Consider the following 20,441-nt stretch of genomic DNA (forward strand, 5'->3'; position numbering starts at 1 on the left):
GCCCATATATTCCATCTAAATTAATACAACAGATAATCATCTCCTTTTTCCTATGCCAAGGTTGCGTAGGGCCAATCTTATAAGCAGATTCCATGCAAGTCTGTTTTAAACCAGCATTTGAGCCTGTTGGGGGTTGCTAGGATGGCTTTATATACTGTATTGTACTACTGTCTTCTTGGACATCTCTGGACTCTCTCATTTTCATAGACAACACTTTTGGGCAGTTTTAAGATGAAGCTTGATAAATTATGAAAAGGATTGTATGACACTGTTCCCTGCAATAGCAAGGGACTGCATGAGATGATCCAGAAAGTCCCTTTCAGTCCTATTTAGCATCTGCGTGTTACACAGACACTGACGGATTTAGCTTCACAACTCCTCTTTCAAGGGCAACTGAAGCACAGACCTTCATGTCAAAAAATGGGTACCCAATTCGAGAGCCCTGTGGCCTGATTTTTCAGATAATTTATCATTTTCTAGAACCAGCCCTGTGCTGCCAATAATACTCCATCCATTCAGCACATCATTGAAGAATGACTTTCCTCTGGGAAAAAACTGGTGGATCCAAACAACTGAACACTCAAAGAAGAAGAAACAAAATGTATGCAAAAAGAAGTACTTGTGGCACCTTAGAGACTAACCAATTTATTTGAGCGTAAGCTTTCGTGAGCTACAGCTCACTTCATCGGATGCAACTGATGAAGTGAGCTGTAGCTCACGAAAGCTTATGCTCAAATAAATGTGTTAGTCTCTAAGGTGCCACAAGTAATCCTTTTCTTTTTAAGGTAGCTTTAGAGTCTTTCGGTGTTCGCAGAGACTCCTCCATGCCATCTGCAAATAGCTGGACTCATCAAAAAAAAGGTCCTGTACTGTACTCTGGACCTCTTTCAGAAATTCAGAGAGTTGGAGCCAGGAGGCTCTTTTCATTCCCACCGCTGAAGCAATCGAACAGGTGGAGGTATCAGCGGCTCAGAAGAGGCTTGCGGGGTTGTCCTGGGAAGTAGCTGGCCCTCTGCAATAACTGCCTGGAACTGTTCCCTGTATTCTGTCAGTAGATGGTCCACAAAAGAGGTCGGTTTGGTGTAATTCACATGGTTGTTGTTTGCCATCGAAGCCTGATAACTGGCAATTCTAAACTTTCTCCCCAGTATGTCCCTACACTTGTGGTCTTTGTCATGAGGCATGGTCTTAGCATGGTGCTAACTACCATGTTCATTCACTGAGTCAACTATCAAAGAGTAGGTGATGGATAAGAATATAAACATTTCGTTTCCTAGGACATAATACTACTTGTCTACTCTTTTGTATGTAGGCAGAATCGAAGCTGGGGTGTGCCAGACGATCTTCACTGGGTTCAGAAGAGCCTCATTAACAGGCAAGGCTCTGCAGGTTGAGGAGAGTGAATGGATGATGCCAAACAGTTTATGATGAGGCTCTGTCACCTCCTTGAAGGTCATCTGCAGCATCTGCGGCCCTCCTAACCAGATCCTGGAAATGTTTAAAATCATCTGCCAGGGATGGAGGAGGAGGAGGCATAAGTGTTTCATCTGGCGATGAAAAGGAAATGTTAGCCATAGGAGAAATCCCTTCATCAGCTCTAGCCTCCTGTTCTTCAAAGGATTCCCCTGGAGGATCAGGCCTCCTGGAGGGAATAGGTGATGCTGGATGCCTCTGTCTATGATGGGTGGAACCTGATGCTCTGGAAAACTGTTGGTGATAAGCTGCCCCTGGGTCCCAATATGGACATGGAGGAGGTGCCTAAGACATAGGAGGAGCCACCCAAGGGCGCTCATACTAGTGAGGCATTGGTGGTAATCGTGGGCCACGAAAAGTTGCAGCTTCAGCAGAGGCTTCTAGGAAGGGGCTTCTGTTGGAGTTAGGAGGAGAGCCCTGAACTGACATTTGAGAGAACGAGGCAAGGGCTTCATCAGAATCCTCTTCCTCAAGTTCACTCTGGAATGGTGGCGTGCCTGGAGAGACGTGAGGTGAAACAGCTGATATCGGGCGAAGTTCAGGCAATCTGGATGTTCTCAGTACTGACAGCACATTGGAGCCAAGGAGCAGAGAGCCGGGCATCTCAGATACAGCCAGGTCCCAGGGAAAACAGAACTCCTGAGGCTGAAGTCTCTGCTGAGGTAGTTGTGACCAAGGACACTAAAGGTACCCAGGCTTTGGGCTCTTGGAGGGAAGAGCAGTTGTTGATGGTACTGAAGATCTCGTGAGCTCCAAGGGAAGCATGGTCAGAGGAAGCACAGGAAAAGCTCTTCTTGCTGTCTCAGTCTGATAATGGTACTGATGGTCTCTCTGGGCCTGTGGCTTTGCTGCCTTGCAGTCTAGCTGTGACATGGGTTCTGAGGAACTGGGAGCCTCAACAGTACCTGACTGAAGAGCTAGTGGTGCCATGGTAGCTGAGAAAACCAATGACCTCTGCTTTTTAGAGCCAGGGGCATGTTCTTTCAAAGGCTTATGAGAGGAGTCCTGTGTCGTCTTCTTAGATGCCTTGGAAGTGTGGGGTTCCGAGGCAGCAGACTTGCTTGGGGACCAACATACAGGGGAAGGGGATTGTTCCTTGGCCTGGGTCAGAGGCTGGATGTAGAGAGGTCTCCATCATAAGGAGATGAAACTTCCTCTCTCTTTTTTTCTGAATCTTGATTTCCGTGCCAGACAAAAGTTGCACTTTTGAGCAATGTGCAATTCCCTGAGGAAATGGATACAGCAGGAGTGCCCACTGCTGACCGGGATCACCTCCCAGCACAACAGACAGTGCTTGAAGCCAGGAGAACTGGGCATTACCTCCCAGTAAGTAGTAGTAACTATCAAATATCTAAATACCATATAGAAAAAAGAAAATAATTTTTTAAAGAAAAAAATCTATATCAAAAGTATTTACTAATTATGGAAAACTACCACTGCGACTAATATCAGTAAGACTGAGAAATTGATTGTGGAAATCTCAATAGGACAACTGCCAGAGCTCCAGCAGAACTGAGGGCAGTTCACCCATGCAGTGATATTAACAATGGCACTTAAGACTGACTAACACGCATGCGCGGGCCAAACAGACGCTGCTATGAGAAATCTCTGATCAAAGGTGCAGGGGTTGCTAGCGCACCTAAAGTGGCGCACTCATAGGGACACTCCTTGAAGAAGCCCCATTCCCTACATCTGAGAGATTAAGGTTAACTGATCCCCAGAGGCCAGCCCCACCAAGAATTTCTTCAGGAATGCAGGAAGTCCAAAGCTGCACGACAGCTACTCTACACTGTGTATCTAGCAGCAGGGGGACTATTGGTGGTGCCCAGTCCTACCAGACCTGAGCAATCAATAGCTTCTGATGCAAAACTAATGACAACTAAGAATGGAGAAGTCCTGCCAGAATACAGAGTACCCAGCCAAGTAGTCATTCTACAAACCACTCACTTACTGTTCACTAAACACAATTGTCCCAGCAAATCTTAGAATAGGGTTGCCAGACTGTAACTAAAAACTGTAATTTCTTTGCCCCCAGGCATGCAATTCTCAGTAACTGTTCAGACTCAGACTCTCTGTGTTCTGATTGGCTAACATCAGTACTTAACCAGAGTACAGAGATTTGCACTAATTGCTCTACAGTTATGTCTCTACAACTGATTTAGAAAAAGACAAAATCCTCTGTTTTAACTGGTTCCTGCATTCAACATTTTCAAGCTCTTGCCACCAAGAAAGATGCTTCCTAATCCCTTCAACTCCACCATTTTCAAGGAAGAACATGGTGGGAAATACCAAAGAGCAACAAAAACCAAACTGTCAAACCACAGAAAGAGAATTTTTTTAAAAACCCTCTGGATTCTCTCTTCCACTTCCTCCAGGTCAGCCAGTCCCTTTTGCCCAGAATGAATGGCTTGTTTGTGTTTCCAGTGGAGAATCACAGCTTCTCCTTTCCATTCATTTTTGAAAAGCAATGGGTGAGTTCCTGGCCCCAGTGAAGTCACTGGCAAAGCTCCCATTGATTAATATAAAGCTAGGGAGGAGGGCCTTGGTTATCTGTAGGGAGAAACTATGCTGTTTTTAAGAAGGAAATAAGGTGGTAAAAACATGGGAGTTGGTGAAGCCTGGCGACAAGTGGGGAACGAAAGAAAAGTGAAATGTGGATTTTAATTTTTTTGTTTTTAATAAAACTTATCCCTTACCAACTTCACTTATCTTGATATTTGTATTTTTCTTTCATTTAAAATATGAATATTTACTTACAAATTGTAATTCAATAATAATAGTTTTGGAGTACTGTCTGTTCACTGGGTAACAACCATATCCTGTGCTAAAACTCCTCAGCCTGCATCCTTGAAGATTTAAATGGTTTTTTTGGTTGATTTGTTTTGCTGTCAACATGTCAACCTCAGAGTTCATTCAGGACTATTGTTACCTTGTAAACAGAAAGCATCTTCAAATAAATTAATAATATAATTTGGAGATCCACTTGCATAGTGGATATGCAAACTCCTCCGGGACCATTAACAACTGAAGTGTTAGTTGTACTTCACTGAAAAAAATGGTCCTTACATTTGCAATAAGGTCTCTGACTTCAGCCAAGCCAGAAGATGATTACCCCACCTTCCAAACAATAATACCTGGCACTTTTAAAGCAGCTTTTATCAGTGGATAGCAGAACATTTTGCAGGCATGAAAGAACCAATCAAGCTTCATAATCCCCCTGTGAGGTAGGTAGGTAAGAAGTTCAAGCCTCATTAAAGGAACACTCCATCTACCACTGAAATGCAGCTACTTCTGGAATGATTCTAAGCAGCAATTTAATAACAGAAACACTACAAAACAGGTCCAGGACAGTAAATTAAAAAAAAAAATCTATATCCAGTTCCATTTTAATGAAAAGGGTGAATTTTAGGTGTAAAAAGATATATAACTGCTTACAACAGAATTTGGCCAGGACATCTCTTGCAGTAAGTGCTATGGTATCTTTAATAGCCATAAGGGCTCAGATCCCTCCATTTTACATCTTATCCAAACATCAAAGCTGTTGTGTGCAAGTTTATATATCCTAGAAGGGGGTCCAAATTACCCTGAGCAGTATCTTATTATTTGAATGAAATGGTAACCTTTTAAAATGTTTGTCTTTTTAATAGATGCCACACCTATTCTTTTTCTATCATTACTCTTTTTTAAAAAGGTGAAATGTTTTGAATCAAGTCATTAATACACTTAACAGAAAACAGCTGTGCCAAACTGTTAGGAGTTTGTTTTCCATTTCATTACATAAAATAATATGACTAACTGAAGGACATGTAGGCTCTTAAATGTAATTCTGTTGTCTTTGATATAGCTTGACAGATAAGCCTGAAAATATGAAGCAAACATACGAAAGTAGAACTACGAAGGGTACTTCTTATTTTTAAAGGGAGAAGCTCAGACTCTGAGAAGTGAACATGTTTTTCCCCATTCTGTTAGATTCCATAAAAGATTAGAGGACAAACAGACAGCACTGGTGTCAAAACCTAGCTGAGAGAGTGGGTTACTGGGTGGTGAAAAGGGACCAGAGCTAAATGGAAGCTAAGAATCTAAATCAGGACTCAGAACAACTGCAGCCCTAGGCTCCAGAAAATGAATGCTCAGAGCAAGATGTTACCAGAATACAGAGATAAAAATAGAAAACTGAAGAAGAATCTTACATTATTAAAATGGTGCTGAAAAGTCATGTCTCTTTTTAAAGCTATTCAGTCTCTTCAATTTACTATAGTGATTGCCACTTCTGTTCCAGACTGTCTCACTGTTGCTGAAACACTGACCAAACAAAATGTGTGCTACTTGTCCTTGTCTAGGTTAACGTGAACATGCTCTGACCTGGAGCATAGGTTCAAGGTTCCATCCATTTATAATAAATCTATGTTTTGCATAAGGCCATATCTGCAGTAGTCTTAGTGCAGCCCAAAAGGGATTGTTCTTCCCATCTACTTCAAGCACAATTATAGCCACATTAAGTAAAATACAGCTCATTGTGGGCACACACAGCTCCTGCTAACTTGGGGTCTGATCCTATGTATTGAGTAAGGGTTTGCAGGATTGTCCTTTATTTTATTATTGCAACTACTATAAATTCTAACCTGAACAGGACATTTTTGGTTTTAGAGATAGGGCAGCTAATTCTCACAGCTTATTTTCCAAACCTGAATTGCTGATATTGCAAAATATATTATGAACTTTTACAAATCAAATCCTTAGAATCCAGTTAGTGTAATAAATGAAACCACCTTTGAACAAATAACTTATTTTGCTAAGGAACACTGACTTACCCTTCAGTAACTGATTCTTTGAGATGTTGTAGGCAGCGTGAAACCAGCTGTAGGGGTCAGTGCTCCTTGTGGGCGCAAGACTGAATTATTCTGAACCGCAGTGTTCATTAGGGCCATTCATATACCCTTTACCTCCTTGTGCTCTTGTATGAAGGCACAAAGGGTGGAGCGGCTGCAACTCTTTGTTTCCTCATAATTCAAAGTCTGCACTAGCCAAGAACTATGAAAAGCAGGGACAGAGGGCAGGCCACTGGATCCACACTGACTACAGCACCTTGAAGAACCACAGTAACTTATTTTTTTTTCCTTCAAGTATGTGTCAGTTTGGATCTCACTAGATGGTGGGAAAGAGGTGTTTCAGCTGCATCAGTCAAATAACAATTGCAGAACGGCTCTCTCAAACTCAGCATCAGCTCTAGCTGCCATGTCAAGGGCAAAAAGATCAGTGAGTTGCTCCATGTTGCAGATCATGTGTCTAAAGCAGGCGGAAGGCGCTGCCTGTGCCCCCGGGGAGTATGCCTTGACGTTTAGAGGGAGCAACTGTCTGGCAGCAGGTGGAATTACACTGCATGATCCACTTAGATTCTCTGTCACAAGAGGCCTGGCCTTTGGATGAGACTGACATGGCTACCAAGAGATGGGGAGACAACATAGGTCTCGCTGTAGCTGTATAGGCTAACTACAACATCTCAACATTTAGGTCCATCAATGGCTAGTAGCCGGGATGGACAGGGATGGTGTCTCTAGCCGCTGTTTGCCAGAAGCTGGAAATTGGCGACAGGAGATGGATTACTTCATGATTATCTGTTCTGTTCACTCCCTCTGGGGCACCTGGCATTGGCCACTGTGGGAAGACAGGATACTGGGCTAGATAGACCCAGTATGGCTGTTCTTATGTTCAAAGAACCACTCTTACTGTAGGGTAAGCAACTGTTCTTTATCAAAATCATTTATTCAACGACTGTTTCATTTATTACATTAACTGGATTCTAAGGACTTGGTCTTGGTAAGGTAAGAGCATGACTCTTGAAACGTCCAACTTATGTAGCTTCTTCTCTTCCAGCATCGAGTGAGTTTTCAGGAAGATGACTGGCAGGTTGATGGACTGTTTTAGGTGAAACTCCAAGACCACTTTAGAGATGAACTTATGGTGTGGTCTCAATACCACCTTGTCCCTATGAAAGAATGTCTGTCTGTAAAGGCTTGGAGTTTGCTGACTTTCCATACTAAGGTGATAGCAAATAGAAAGTCCATCCTGAGGGTAAGGTGATATTTTGAACAATCTAAAAGTGGCTTGAACAGAAGCTCCCTGAGTTTCTTGAGGACAATGTTGAGATCCTACATCGGAGTCAGGTCTCTCATAGTTGGATAGGTACATAGGAGGCCCTTGAGGAACCTTGACTCTGTCAGCTGTGAGAAAACCAAGCATAACTGTGTAACTGAAGCTGAGCTTGCACATGTATTTGTTCAGTCTCCTCAGGTCCAGAAAGGGACAAAGATGTCGTTTCTTCTTTAGGATAAGGAATTACCAGGAGTAGAAGCTTCCTCCCCTGAATTCTAGTGGTACTTCCTCTATGGCTCCTTGATGAAACAACCAGGCGACTTCTGCCTGTAACAGACTTTTGCAAGAAGAGTTCCCGAACAAGGATGAGAAAGGTGGGTGGGTGAATAGGGTGGAAGAGTAGAACTGAAGAGGGTAGCTATTGGTGATGATCTCTAGCACCCAACTATCCAGTGTTATGACAGACGGTGCCCAATGGGATAAGGCTGCTTCTGAAAGTCAGTCATGCACTCAAACCCTTTTTAAAGGGACTTGGCACCTCTGTTCCACTCATAAGAATGGCCATACTGGGTCAGACCAAAGGTCCATCTAGCCCAGTATCCTATCTTCCGACAGTGGCCAATGTCAGGTGCCCTAGAGGGAATGAACATAACAGGTAACCATCAAGTGATCCACCCCATCGCCCACTCTTTTCACTATGGGTGGTATCATGGCAGGTATTTGCCCAAGAGCCTTAGCAGGATTGAGAAACCCTTCATTTATAGAGAGGACAATTCTGGCCAGGCCAGAAGTTGTCAATATTTCAAATACCTCATAAGACTTTTCTTGCATCATCATTGTCTCTATTTCTAGGGTTTGTGCAATTGTCATGACAAGTTCTTGAAATGACAAAGTACAGTGCCAGTACCTGTGCTGATGGCACAGCTTCATCAGAAGATGAAGAAAGGTCATTAGGTGGTGAATTAGGATGATGATGATACTCTGGACTGAGGTCTGGTTCCTCGTGGTACTCCTTGCTGTCTGTTGTCAATGGTCTGGCGAGGGATGCCACCAGGGAGTGTAATCTTTTCTTCTTCCTCGAATGCAACAGAGATTGGCTTGCAGAAGAATATGAGGGTAGATCCCAGTAAGCCCAACAGGGAAACAGAGGTATGTTGAATGGATATGTATGGCTTATCTGATACCGTACCATTCCTGATGTGACAATGGCTGAGCCCTGTAACAAGAGACAGCTGCCTTTTCTAGGATATCTCCATGGATCTAACAGGAGAGGGTTCTCCACTTTGAGGAAAGTGACAATGTGTGCTCTGGTAGTGAAAAGGAGTACATCTCCTCTATGGACAACACTAAGGCATATGGTGCTCTCTGTACCAAAGTCTACACTGACGTTGGAAGGTGTCCAGCACCAAAGCCACTTTCAGTTTTTTCAGGAGCATCTCAGGTGGCCTTGGTTCAGCTGTTGACATCAAAGGATGTGTTGCCAGTACCATGGTCTGTGCTGGGGAGCTTTCACTCTGTGCTGTGCTGGTAGGCTGCTCTTTACCACTGGGTTTTATGCCATGAGGGGCTTAGTGATTTTCTTCCCAGAAAGTATGTGGTCTGTCCCTGTAGAAAGACATTGAGTTCACCTGGAGTCTCTGCTCCTGTGCTCAGGATGGCCTCTCTTCATACCAGAGGCATTGGTTTCTACATCAGTGCTGGTATCAGTATGAGCACTGGGTCTTTTCTGGGCATTTTCTTTTCTATGCTGGTCTGAGGTGTGGCATCTTTGTTCATTGGGGCACTCAAGAGGGTCTGTTTATCTGGTATCTGAGTTTTGCCGTCTCCTCCCAAATCTTCAGAGATTGCTTTAGTAGATGAAACTTCAACTGTGCATGCTCAATGAGAATGACTAGCATACCAAGCACCTCTCCAGTATATGGGTCTCTCCTAAACAGAAGAGGCATCTGCTGTATCCATTTTACAGGAGAATTAATCCTTTGCAAGAAGAGCAGGGCTTAAAGTCCGCAGGTGTTGAATCTGCCATGTTCAGGTGCTCTGTACCGACTGGGGGCATACAAGTCGGTCTACATTCAACATTCAGTCCAGATGGTAGACATTTTTTGGTTAGCTGATAAGTCCAAAAACATTTGGAAAAAAATTCTTTCAATCCAAAACAATGTTTTATTTAAATTTCAAGCTTTTCTACCTCTAATTAAAAAATAAACAAAGGTAATTTTGAAATTAAATGTCATTTTGAATTGAAGTTGGAACATTTTATTTTGAAAATGTCAAACATTTTGACTCTCTTTTTTAATTGTAAATGGTTTTTCAACTGAAACAATTAGCCAATATTCACAAATTCTTTAAATAATTTGGTTTCAGAGTGACAGCCGTGTTAGTCTGTATTCGCAAAAAGAAAAGGAGTACTTGTGGCACCTTAGAGACTAACCAATTTATTTGAGCATAAGCTTTTGTGAACAGTATGCATCCGATGAAGTGAGCTGTAGCTCACGAAAGCTTATGCTCAAATAAATTGGTTAGTCTCTAAGGTGCCACAAGTACTCCTTTTCTTTTTAAATAATTTGGTTATCCAAATCTGCATTGTTTGAAGGAAAAAAAAAAGAGAATTTTACCCGGCTCTACCACATGGCTTGATTTTGTTTGTGGTGGTTCTTTATCAATGGATCAGAAAAGTTCTGAACGTTTCAAATAATTTCAGAAAGACTCAGTGGGTGGTAAAGGTTAGTTCGTCAGACCGCTACCAGGTTCTGTCTCGCTGTACAGAAAGAGCTTAACGAGACGCAGGGCACATGCACAGCCCCAACACATACTGCTAATCAAGACTTTGGTCTCATGTACATAAGGGGCATATGTACCTACAGTGGGATCCACAATGATATACATACACTAAGAAGAGCTGAGAAATCTACTGATAAATAACATCTTCCCCATTCTTTTTTTAAAAGAGTTCAAAAACATATACAATTCGTAGTCTCCGAGCCACTGCTGGGCTTTTTATTGTATTTTATGTAGTCTGTTTTACATGATGTTGGAAAGTATTTCATGAAACAATGCATATAACATAGCAAGCACTATATATGGTAGCAGCTGAAGAAATGGAAAACGTTTTTAAAATAGGACCAGTAATATTTTCTAAACAGAGCATAAACTTATTAACAATTTATGTTGGAGATGGCAAGCAAAAATCAGGCAGAGAATCTGGGCTTCTTCCAACTTTTTGATTTCTACTTGAACTGCTCTGCGTGATGATGGATCGGCTTTACTTAGCATGGTTTTTCAGGGTGCAGGAAGTTATTCTATTTATAAACTTTTATTATGATTTTCTGGTGCGTTAGAATGAGTCTCAGAAAACACTGTTCCTTTGGATTCTGGGAAATATCTTTATAGAAGCAGGTCAGAAACTTGGTATTTCAAAGTTTTTGGTTTTATCCCCAAGTTTTGGGATGAGAAATTCAAAATTTTTCATGGACTGGAGAATTCAGAAAAAATTTCATTGGGGAATCAAAATATTTTGTGTAGACTTGGTTTGACAGTAATCTGTGTCCTCCCTGAGCTGCTGAATTCAGGAGTCTCATTGCCCCCAGTTTCCCATAGGGGTCTGCTGTCTTCATGCTGCTATTGTCCTCTACAGGCCAGGAACATTAATGTGTCTGCCTGATCAGAAATGTGTTTTGATTTGGGTTAATCTGACCCTAACTAAATATTTTCTTTAGATTTTCCCAACAGAAAACTGAAATAATTTCCATTTTCCCATGAGAATGTTGCAATTTTGCGAAAATTGTATTTTCTGTCTCAAACATTTTGATGGAAAATTCCTGACCAATTATGGTACTGTCATCGACAATTTTATTTTATTCTTCTTCTTGGTGCAGCAGTGTGAGTTGCAGCGTAATATATAAAAATAGTGACAGTTTTGGATCACCAACGGATGCTTCAGAAAAGAAATGGTTTATTTCTCCATTGTACCTAATGCCTGGGAGTTACTTTGATACTTATCGGCCTGATCCTGCATGGTGCTGAGCACCCTTGATTTTTAAGCCAACAGAATGTAGCGGGTACTCAGTGCTGCACAGGTTCAGGTCCCAACATACCATCACTAAAATCTTTACTGGTGTGCAACTTTTGTTTGTGTTTCAAGAAGTGGCTGAAGAATCTATGATGTGTGGCTTTTACAGATATCTTATTCTCTCTTTCCATTCCCTTGCTACTTGCATGACATTGTTACAAATGCAGAATGGGGAAAGATGTACTGCTCTTGCACTTGATTAGAGAAACTTCTGGCACAGAACTAGAAACACAATGAGAACAACACTCAGAAAAGGAAATCCAGACAATACCTGCCAGAGCTTGCAAATGAGTGCAAGAAATGTATCCCACAATTCTTTGGTCCTGAGGTGTATTTCCCACTTGCACCTAAGAGAAAGGAAGAAAGAAGGCTGTTAATGAACATGTCACTACTATGGTCAAGGCCCTCTGTCTTGTGCAGCATGTAAGATTTCAGTTGTTCAACAGAAGCTCTTGAGTTACACCCCTGAAAATACTCCTTCCCTCTCTCATCCAATACCACTTTAAGCATTTACATGGATCTAAGAGAAGCAAAAACCACAGGAGATTTTGCCTTAATAGAAGTCCTACTTTCCCTGTCTGTTCACTGCCTAACTTCTCCGTCCACTGCTACTTCAAACTGCAAAGCATTCCCTGTTACTCTCTCCTGCCCATTCACATCTCACTGGTTATCTGCCTGCAAACAACTTCCCAGCCCCAATCCTCCCAGCCCCTTCTGGCGGGTGCAGGATTAAAGCCCCACTGAGAAGCACCATGAGACTAATTAGCAGTCTCCACACACACAAAAATCTAGACATTTACAGAAAACTGGAATTCAGAAAAAGGGAAGGAGGCTTTGAAAAACAAAATTATACACTGTTTTCTCTATTTCACTATGTTTTCCCATTATTTTCTCTATTTTTGTTGTTGGGGGAGAGGGAGTAAGGGTGTTGGAGAATTTTGCTTTGTGTTTCAATTAGACATTTACATTTTCCTCCTGCAGATTTTCATAACAGCAGCCTCTGTACCTGTCAACCAGAGCAGGGAAAACGTAATTTTTTCCTCGCTCTTCTAGATTCCCCCCCAACTAGGGCATTCCACACCCTCTAAAACACAGCTAGGGGATTCTTCCTTACAAGTGTTTACTTCCCCAGTAAATGTAGAGGGGGTTTCGGAAGCCCATTTTGCTACAGTGTAATGTACTCCGTCTCTCCCCCACACACGTTAGACTGTAGATCTGTAAGACAAACCTGTTGGAGGACACACAGGCACTAGAACTAAGTTGTGCTTTAGTCTTTTCATCTTATTTAACACTAGATCTGCCTCAGCCTTATTCAGCCACCAAATAATAGTGGTGAATAAAGAAGGATAATAAAGAGAAGATTTAAAAATATATTAGGAACATAAAGAATCCTGACAATGTTATTGGTCAATTACTAGGTGGAAATGCTAGAATTATCAGTAATAATGCAGAACAGGCAGAAGTGCTCAATAAATATTTCTGTTCTGTATTTGGGGAAAGACAGATGACATAGTCTCCTCAGATGGTGATAACATACTTTCCATTCCACTGGCATCTTGGGAGGATGTTAAACATCAGCTACAAAAGATAGACATTTTAAAATCAGGATGTCTAGGTAACCTGCATCCAAGAGTTTCAAAAGAGTTGGATGAGGAGCTTGCTGGACCATTAATGCTGATTTCCAATAATTCTTGATGCACTGGAAAAGTTCCAGAAGACTGCAAGAAAGCTAATGTTGTGCTAATTTTTTAAAAAGGGAAAATGGAATGAGCCAGCTAAATATAGGCCTGCCAGCCTGTCCTTGATCACAAGCAAGATAATGGAGAGGCTGTTACAAGACTCAATTAATAAAGAACTAAAGGAGAATAACATAATTAATGCAAAACAACATAAGTTTATGGAAAATAAATCCTGTCAAATTAATCTGATATCTTTTTTTCATGAGATTACAAGTTTGGTTGTAAAAGTAATAGTGTTGATATAATATACTTAAGACATCTGCAAGGTACTGAATTGGTACCGCATGACAATTCAATTAAAAACTAGAATGATGTAAAATGAACATGGCACACACAAATGGATTAAAAACTGGGAATCAGCCTCAAGTGGATGTGTTTCCAGTGGGTTCCCAAACGACCAGTTCTTAGCCATACATTATTTAACAATTTTATCAGTGATCTGGAAGAAAATATAAAATCACAGATAAAGTTTGCAGATGACACAAAAATTGGGGGAGTGGTAAATGAATAGGACCGGTCATTTATTCAGAGTAATCTGGATCACATGGTAAACTGCGTGCAAGCAAATAATATGAGTTTTTAAACATGGCTAAATTTAGGAACAAAAAATGTAGGCCATACTCACAGGATGGGGGACTGTATCATGGGAAGCAGTGACTCTGAAAAACATTTGAGGGGTAGATAATCAGCTGAACATGAGCACCCAGTGAGACTGTTACTGGAAGAGACAATGCGATCCTGGGATGCATAAACAGGGGATTCTCTAGTAGGAGTAGAGAAGTTATTTTACCTCTGTATTTGGCACTGGTGTGACCACTGCTTGAATACTGTGTCCCGGTCTGGTACCCACAATTCAAGAATGATATTGATAAATTGGAGAGGGTTCAGAAAAGAGCCATGAGAATGATTAAAGGATTAGAAAACCTGCCTTGCAGTGACAGCCTCAAAAACCTCAGTCTATTTAGTGTAAAAAGGAGAAGGTTAAGGGGTTTTGATTACAGTCTGTAAGTGCCTACGTGGGGAAAACTATTTAATAATGGCCTCTTCCATCTAGCAGGAAAAGGTATAATGAGAGACAGTGGCTGGAACCTGAAGCTAGACAAATTCAGACTGGAAAAAAGGTGTACATTTTTAACTGTGAAAGTAATTAACCATGGAAACAATCCATCAGGGGTCATGGTGGATTCTCCATCACTGACCATTTTAAAATCAAGATTGGATGTTTTTCTAAAAGACCTGCTCTAGGTATTATTTTGGGGGAATTCTATTGCCTATGTTGTACAGGAGACCAGACTAGATGATCATAATAATCCCTTCTGGCCTTAGAATCTATGAAGTAAGGAACTTCCCCATGCTTTATATCGTCTGTGTAAGGGTCAGGCAGATTTGCAGTTGCTGCCTTCATTGAAGCACAAGGTCTGGTCATTGGCTAGTTCTTGTGGGAGCCCTGGACCCTCAATGAGTGTAGATGGAGTCATGGCTTGTTCCCCCAAAGTACTGGCCAGCTGTACCCAAAGATGGGGAAGTATGCTAAGCTCCTTAAAAGAGTACAGTAATGTGGACACTCCTCCTAGGAGTCTGAGAACTTCTCCCCATAGGGTGGTGCATCTCTGTAAAACCCCAGTGACGGCATGTGGTCAGCAGACATAACTTAGCTCTTAATGGGGAAATAGTCACCAATGACAAGATTAAAATGAAACCTACCAGCTATGCTTTATAGACTGAGGGCACAGATACCGCGTGCACATCAAACCAACCCTCTACCAGATTTCTAAAGAGCAAAATTCGGAGGAAGGTCCGCTTGCCTAGAACTTACGACAGAGCACAACAACACAAGAAAACATCATGAAAATCACTTGATAGACACAGACTTCAGGCGGATTTTTTTTTTTAAACTGAATAAGGGTGGAGCATGTGTACAGAATATGTTCTGGCCCCATTGAAATCAATGCCAAAACTCCCACTGACTTAAATGAGATCAGGATTTGGCTCTAGATGGATGGAACAGAGAAGCTGCTGCAGGTGCTTGATTTTCCTACTCAGGATTTAAAACAGTACAGTAATACAGTATGTCTATCAAAGAAAATGCCTGGAAGGGAAAGTTTTATCTGAGCCTCAAAAAAAAAAACAACAAAAAAAAAACTCCATAGCTTTGCTGATGACTCCTGTATCACTGGACTTGATGAAGCCGCCGTAAATGTCATCTGACAACCTTAAATAAAAATGTAACCTAGTTTTAAGATGGGTAGAGTTTTGTCCATTTGTTTGGATTTTCAGGTTCTCCAACTGTCCGAGAAATATCCCATTAATTTTACAGGCTTTGCAGGCAGTGAATTTACAGGTCATTTATGCTTGATAATTTCCTGTCAATGTTCATTATTTTTCCATCTGGAAAAAGAAAGCACATAATAAAAATCTTACATTGTTCTGGCCCTAGCTTTCTCACTCATCTTTTAACCAGTTTTCCAACTGGACTTTTGAAGCTCATTAGAGTTATTAACTGTGTATGAATGGTAAAGATCATTTCCAGCTAAGTGATGCTTTTCTATAGAGATGCTATGCTGAGCCTATAGGTGGCTCTATGGAAAGTGTCTATTAAAGGCATTTTAATATAATAATATATAAATTCCTATAGAAACTACTCTCATTGCCCTTGATGGATTACACTTGCACAGCGGTAGAGAAATTCAGTGTTCAGACTTTACTTTGTGTTCTTCATGGAAGTGGAAGGGGAACAAGGATAGGGGAGATTTGGAATTAACTCAGCTTTACTCCAAAGCCAATAGATCCTTGCAGACCCACAGGGATATCAGGGAATCCTGGCTGGATGCCACTGACTCTTGCAAGAGTCTTGCTGCGGTTGTTTCTGCAGGCTGCCTCATTACATACACACCATTTTCCACATGCACATTAAATGAGTCTCTTATGCAGTAGGTGCAGCCCCAGTACAACACTGTGGGATTGTTTTACTTTAAAAACAACAAGCCTCTATCCTATAACACAAACCAGGGCGCAATATATATTTTTCAAGCCATCTACCTGCAGCCAAGTGAAATGAGATTTTTCACTCGACTACCAAAAAGGACATCTACACCTCTAGAGTTTCTGGCAAATTACACATTTCTCCCACATCTGAGGAGAGACAAGCCTCCCACTCCACTCTGCAAAAGGAAAAACAGCAGTTGCAAAACTGTTCTTTATTGTGGCAAGAGTGTACACTTTACACCTCGGTGTCTAAAACTGTCTGAACCATTTTCACTTTCAGGCTGTGACCAAATGTGGAAAGTTTCAGTCTGAAAGGTCAGTCTGCGTAAGTTTTATAGCCAGCTGAAAAGGCCCGTTAGAATGGAATCACTTATGCCACATTACCTTTGTAATTGATCTGAGAAGCACAGCTACGATGTATGTATGTACATGTAATTGTATTTACATTATATATCAAATTTATTTTATACACATATCTCACACAGAAACACGAAGTATATGTATGAATATAATATGTATGTGTGTGAATAATATGTGTATGAACAGAAATGGAAGGGACCTCTCTAAATGTTTTTGAAGTTTCCAAAAAAATAGTAACAAGTAACAGCCAAAAAGTTAACATGGCCAATATTTCCATGGAAAGTATCAATGTTCGAGTGCTTGCTGAATAGCCCGTTCCCAAAACCTAAAATTCTGCCATTTTGTAACAGGGAGCTGATTTTTCTGTTTCACTGAGTGGCACCATTACCCTAAACTACTGGGCAGGGTCCCTGTAAGCAGTCATGATGGAAGAAAAGATCCGTGGTTACAAATTGAAAACAAAATCCTTGCAACCTCTAGCCCAGTACAGAAAAAAAACCAAAAAACAAAAAAACAAAAATAAACTAAATAATAAGTAAAATTTGATTACATATCTATTTGTTCTGTAAATGAAAAAGCACTGAAGTATGGACAGCCATGATAGCTACTGGACCTCCACAATATTACTAACCCTATAATTCCGTACGTAAGCAGTGCATTGTTTTGCTGAATACTGCGACTCCCCTGAGAGTGCTCCATTTTAATGGCTATATTATATTGTGAGAACGCTATCTGGACAGCTCTGCAGGCAGGACAGTGGGAAAACAACCCAGAGCATTCACTGTCCCTGCAACACAGATCTTGGTGTGTTAGTTTAGCTTTGGAAGGAGTTTCCACCTTCACAGAACTCAGTCATATGGTCAATATTTGACCAGCAGATTGCTCAAGTCTGGGACAAGAAATAAGTGTATGTTTCTGGTTCTTGCTGCCAAACACAGAAGGTGCTCTCTAATCCACTTTTGTACAGAAAATAGCAATTATACTAGGGCAACCCAATTCAAAATCACTCAAATAGGTATTCACTTTACCTGAACTGCATTGTTGGTGCTAGAAGGTCAGTGCCATAACAGATAATCTAGAAGACTGTCCCATGAGGCATTATCCTAGATAGTGTTTTCCAAAAATGTCAGATAGTCCACAGGCTGAAGTTCACATAAATCCTGTTTACTGGCACCCAGGGCCCAATCTTCCCACCTTTCCTTTGAAAATTTGTAGTCTATTCAATGGGACTACTAGTAAAATGAGATACACTGACTGTGCATAAGGATGGGGATGTGGGACCCCAAGAGCCTAGATTACAAAACAAAATAGTATGGTCTGCACAGTGTGATTGCAGACCACATCCAAAAGCACCACAATCAGAGTCAGTGGACAATTCACATAGTAAGGGATGCAGCATTTATGCAATAGTTTTTAAAGTGCTTTGGCATGTTTTAGGTTGAAGGGTCGTAAGTGTCAAATATGACCACTATCACAAGGAAATATCCTGGGTACGCCCACTAAAACAAATGTTTGGTATTAATAATCTCAGGAATGGCCTTTCAGTCTCCTTTTCTACCTTGTTACAGAGAATATTTTATACCACATATGAACTTAAAGGAAAAATCTTGCTCTGATCAATGCAAGAGTAAGAACCCCAAATTAGGCAGTTTTGGAAAACTATATCACAGGTTATGCTATGGCTGGGTCTAATACAGCCACACAGGGCAATCTGGGAGAGGAAGACCCTTAACTCTAGTTGCATTAGAACTGCCCAGATTGTGATTCCAGGTGTGGGGATGAGACCAGGGTTCCATTTCTGATGCTCCCCACCGTGAAGCTGGCAAGACAGGAGAAGGGAGCATGCTGTGCTCTACAGGCCTGTAACAGATTACTTCTGCCTCAGCACCAGCTCAGAGGACCACAGGAACTGCATTGCAGAAGGGTGCCTGAGGTACACAATGCCTCTCAGGGCTACACTCCTGTGGTGGTGCCATTTTCACACCAACCCTTGCTCTGGAATGTACCTAAAGGCAAAACCTAGCTTAAAATGCATAATTTATTGTCACCTGCCATTGCATCCTTCTACTGAGTTTCCTGTTATAATGGCATGGGATTGTGAAGAAGTGCCTAAAACAGATTCCCTTGCAAATTCAAAATCCCATTGCAGTATCAGGCTCAATATTGCTCATGTGGACATTTCTGAAGTGTATCTGTATGAGTTATAGATTCCTTCTCAAACTGTATCTACTAGGGAAAATTCCAAGAAACTAATATTAAAATATGCCTTTAAAGATTCCAAACCATTTTCGGTTAGATAAACCACAGCAAGAGGAGCTAATTTATAACGGCCATACATAGCATCCTGCTAAACTCTGATGTTATCTAAAGCTGAATTAAAATTGAGAGAATGTGTATGTGATTGAATAAAGTGACCTGCATATATAATTATACATTGACAAATGCAAAATTAGTACCTCTCAGTATTATACTGCAACATACAAAACATGTTTCAGTTCATAGTACATCTGCAAAGGTAAAACAAGATATAAATGCACACCCATTAATCAAACATTAAGACAGGTATGGAAAGATCCAAGGACAGATTCTGATCTCTGTTACACTGTTGGAAATCTGAAGCTTGTTAGTTACTCAGCTAGTAAGGCTCTGAAAAGATCTTTTTATTTCAAAAAGGGTTTAGGAGGCAATTCTATTAGGAAACAAGCATAAGTCTCTGTTGCTCCTTGTTTACATTGGACCTCCACTTGTGAACTATAAAATCAGTGAACAGCTCTGGTACTCTTTCATTTTGATTCACAGGAGACTGAAATCAATAAAAAGCTCTACAAAGGGGATTCCTTCTTTTCTTACACTACTCCCCCAAAATACCCTAGCACTGACTCTGGGCCTAATAGAATAAGACACTCATTCCCTAGTGACTTACCTCTTTCCTTCCCATAAATGAAATCAAGCCAATAAAGCTTGTGACAAAACAGATACTCATTATCAGCAACAAAAAATCCACAATGCTTGCTAACAGCAACAGTTATTTGAGTGCCAGAGCTAAGGGAGCCACTTTCATTTCATCACATGACTGGTCATAGTGAGATTTTTCTGAGCTGCTCTTTGATCGAGCGTCACTTGGAGTTACCATATCCTGGCATGACTGTCATACTGAGCTGGAGAACATTGATATCCTGCCTCCCAGGGGGATACATAGAAGTCCCCAAGATATTACTTGCAAAATAACAGTCAAATTCTATCACATCTTTGTATCTTTTAGGTGCCGACATAAGAAAGGTTGGAAACAGGTACACACATTTTAAACCCATATTGAAATGTGCTAGCATAGGTTGGGGGGGAATGGTAAACTCTTTGCTCACCAATAAGCACTGTAGCTCCTGAGCAGGGACTGTTGGCATCACTTATCTCCATGCTACTATTAAATTAATATACAAATTCTTGTTCTTTCACAATACCCACATGCAATTAAAAACTGATTTCCGAAAAGCACTGTAGCGAAGTGACGACTCACAGGTGTGGTGCCTCCTGCTGGTCATCCTGGGAATTAGCTTTCCAGCATATGGAGCGCCATCTGCAGGCAAGTGTCTCGCCCAGACTCCGGTCCCCTTTACCTCAGAGTTCTGCCCATTGCAGTACCCCACAGTCTGGGTCTCCCCTCCCAAGGGAACCCCCAACCCTCTATCCCCACCTCATCTCAGTGGCTACTGCCAGTCATCATC

The 20,441-nt window shown here is 41.3% G+C and overlaps 1 protein-coding gene across 1 annotated transcript in view; it reads right to left on the minus strand.

The window, feature by feature from the left end:
• SMPD3 (sphingomyelin phosphodiesterase 3) overlaps nucleotides 1-20,441 on the minus strand; it is a 175,669-nt gene that overhangs the window by 31,402 nt on the left and 123,826 nt on the right. Inside the window, exon 3 of the mRNA XM_073307569.1 lies at nucleotides 11,907-11,982. Coding sequence (XP_073163670.1) covers nucleotides 11,907-11,982 — 76 coding nt within the window. The remainder of the gene's footprint in view (nucleotides 1-11,906; nucleotides 11,983-20,441) is intronic.

This window comes from Lepidochelys kempii, chromosome 12 (assembly GCF_965140285.1).
Source record: "Lepidochelys kempii isolate rLepKem1 chromosome 12, rLepKem1.hap1, whole genome shotgun sequence".
Taxonomy (NCBI): domain Eukaryota; kingdom Metazoa; phylum Chordata; order Testudines; family Cheloniidae; genus Lepidochelys; species Lepidochelys kempii.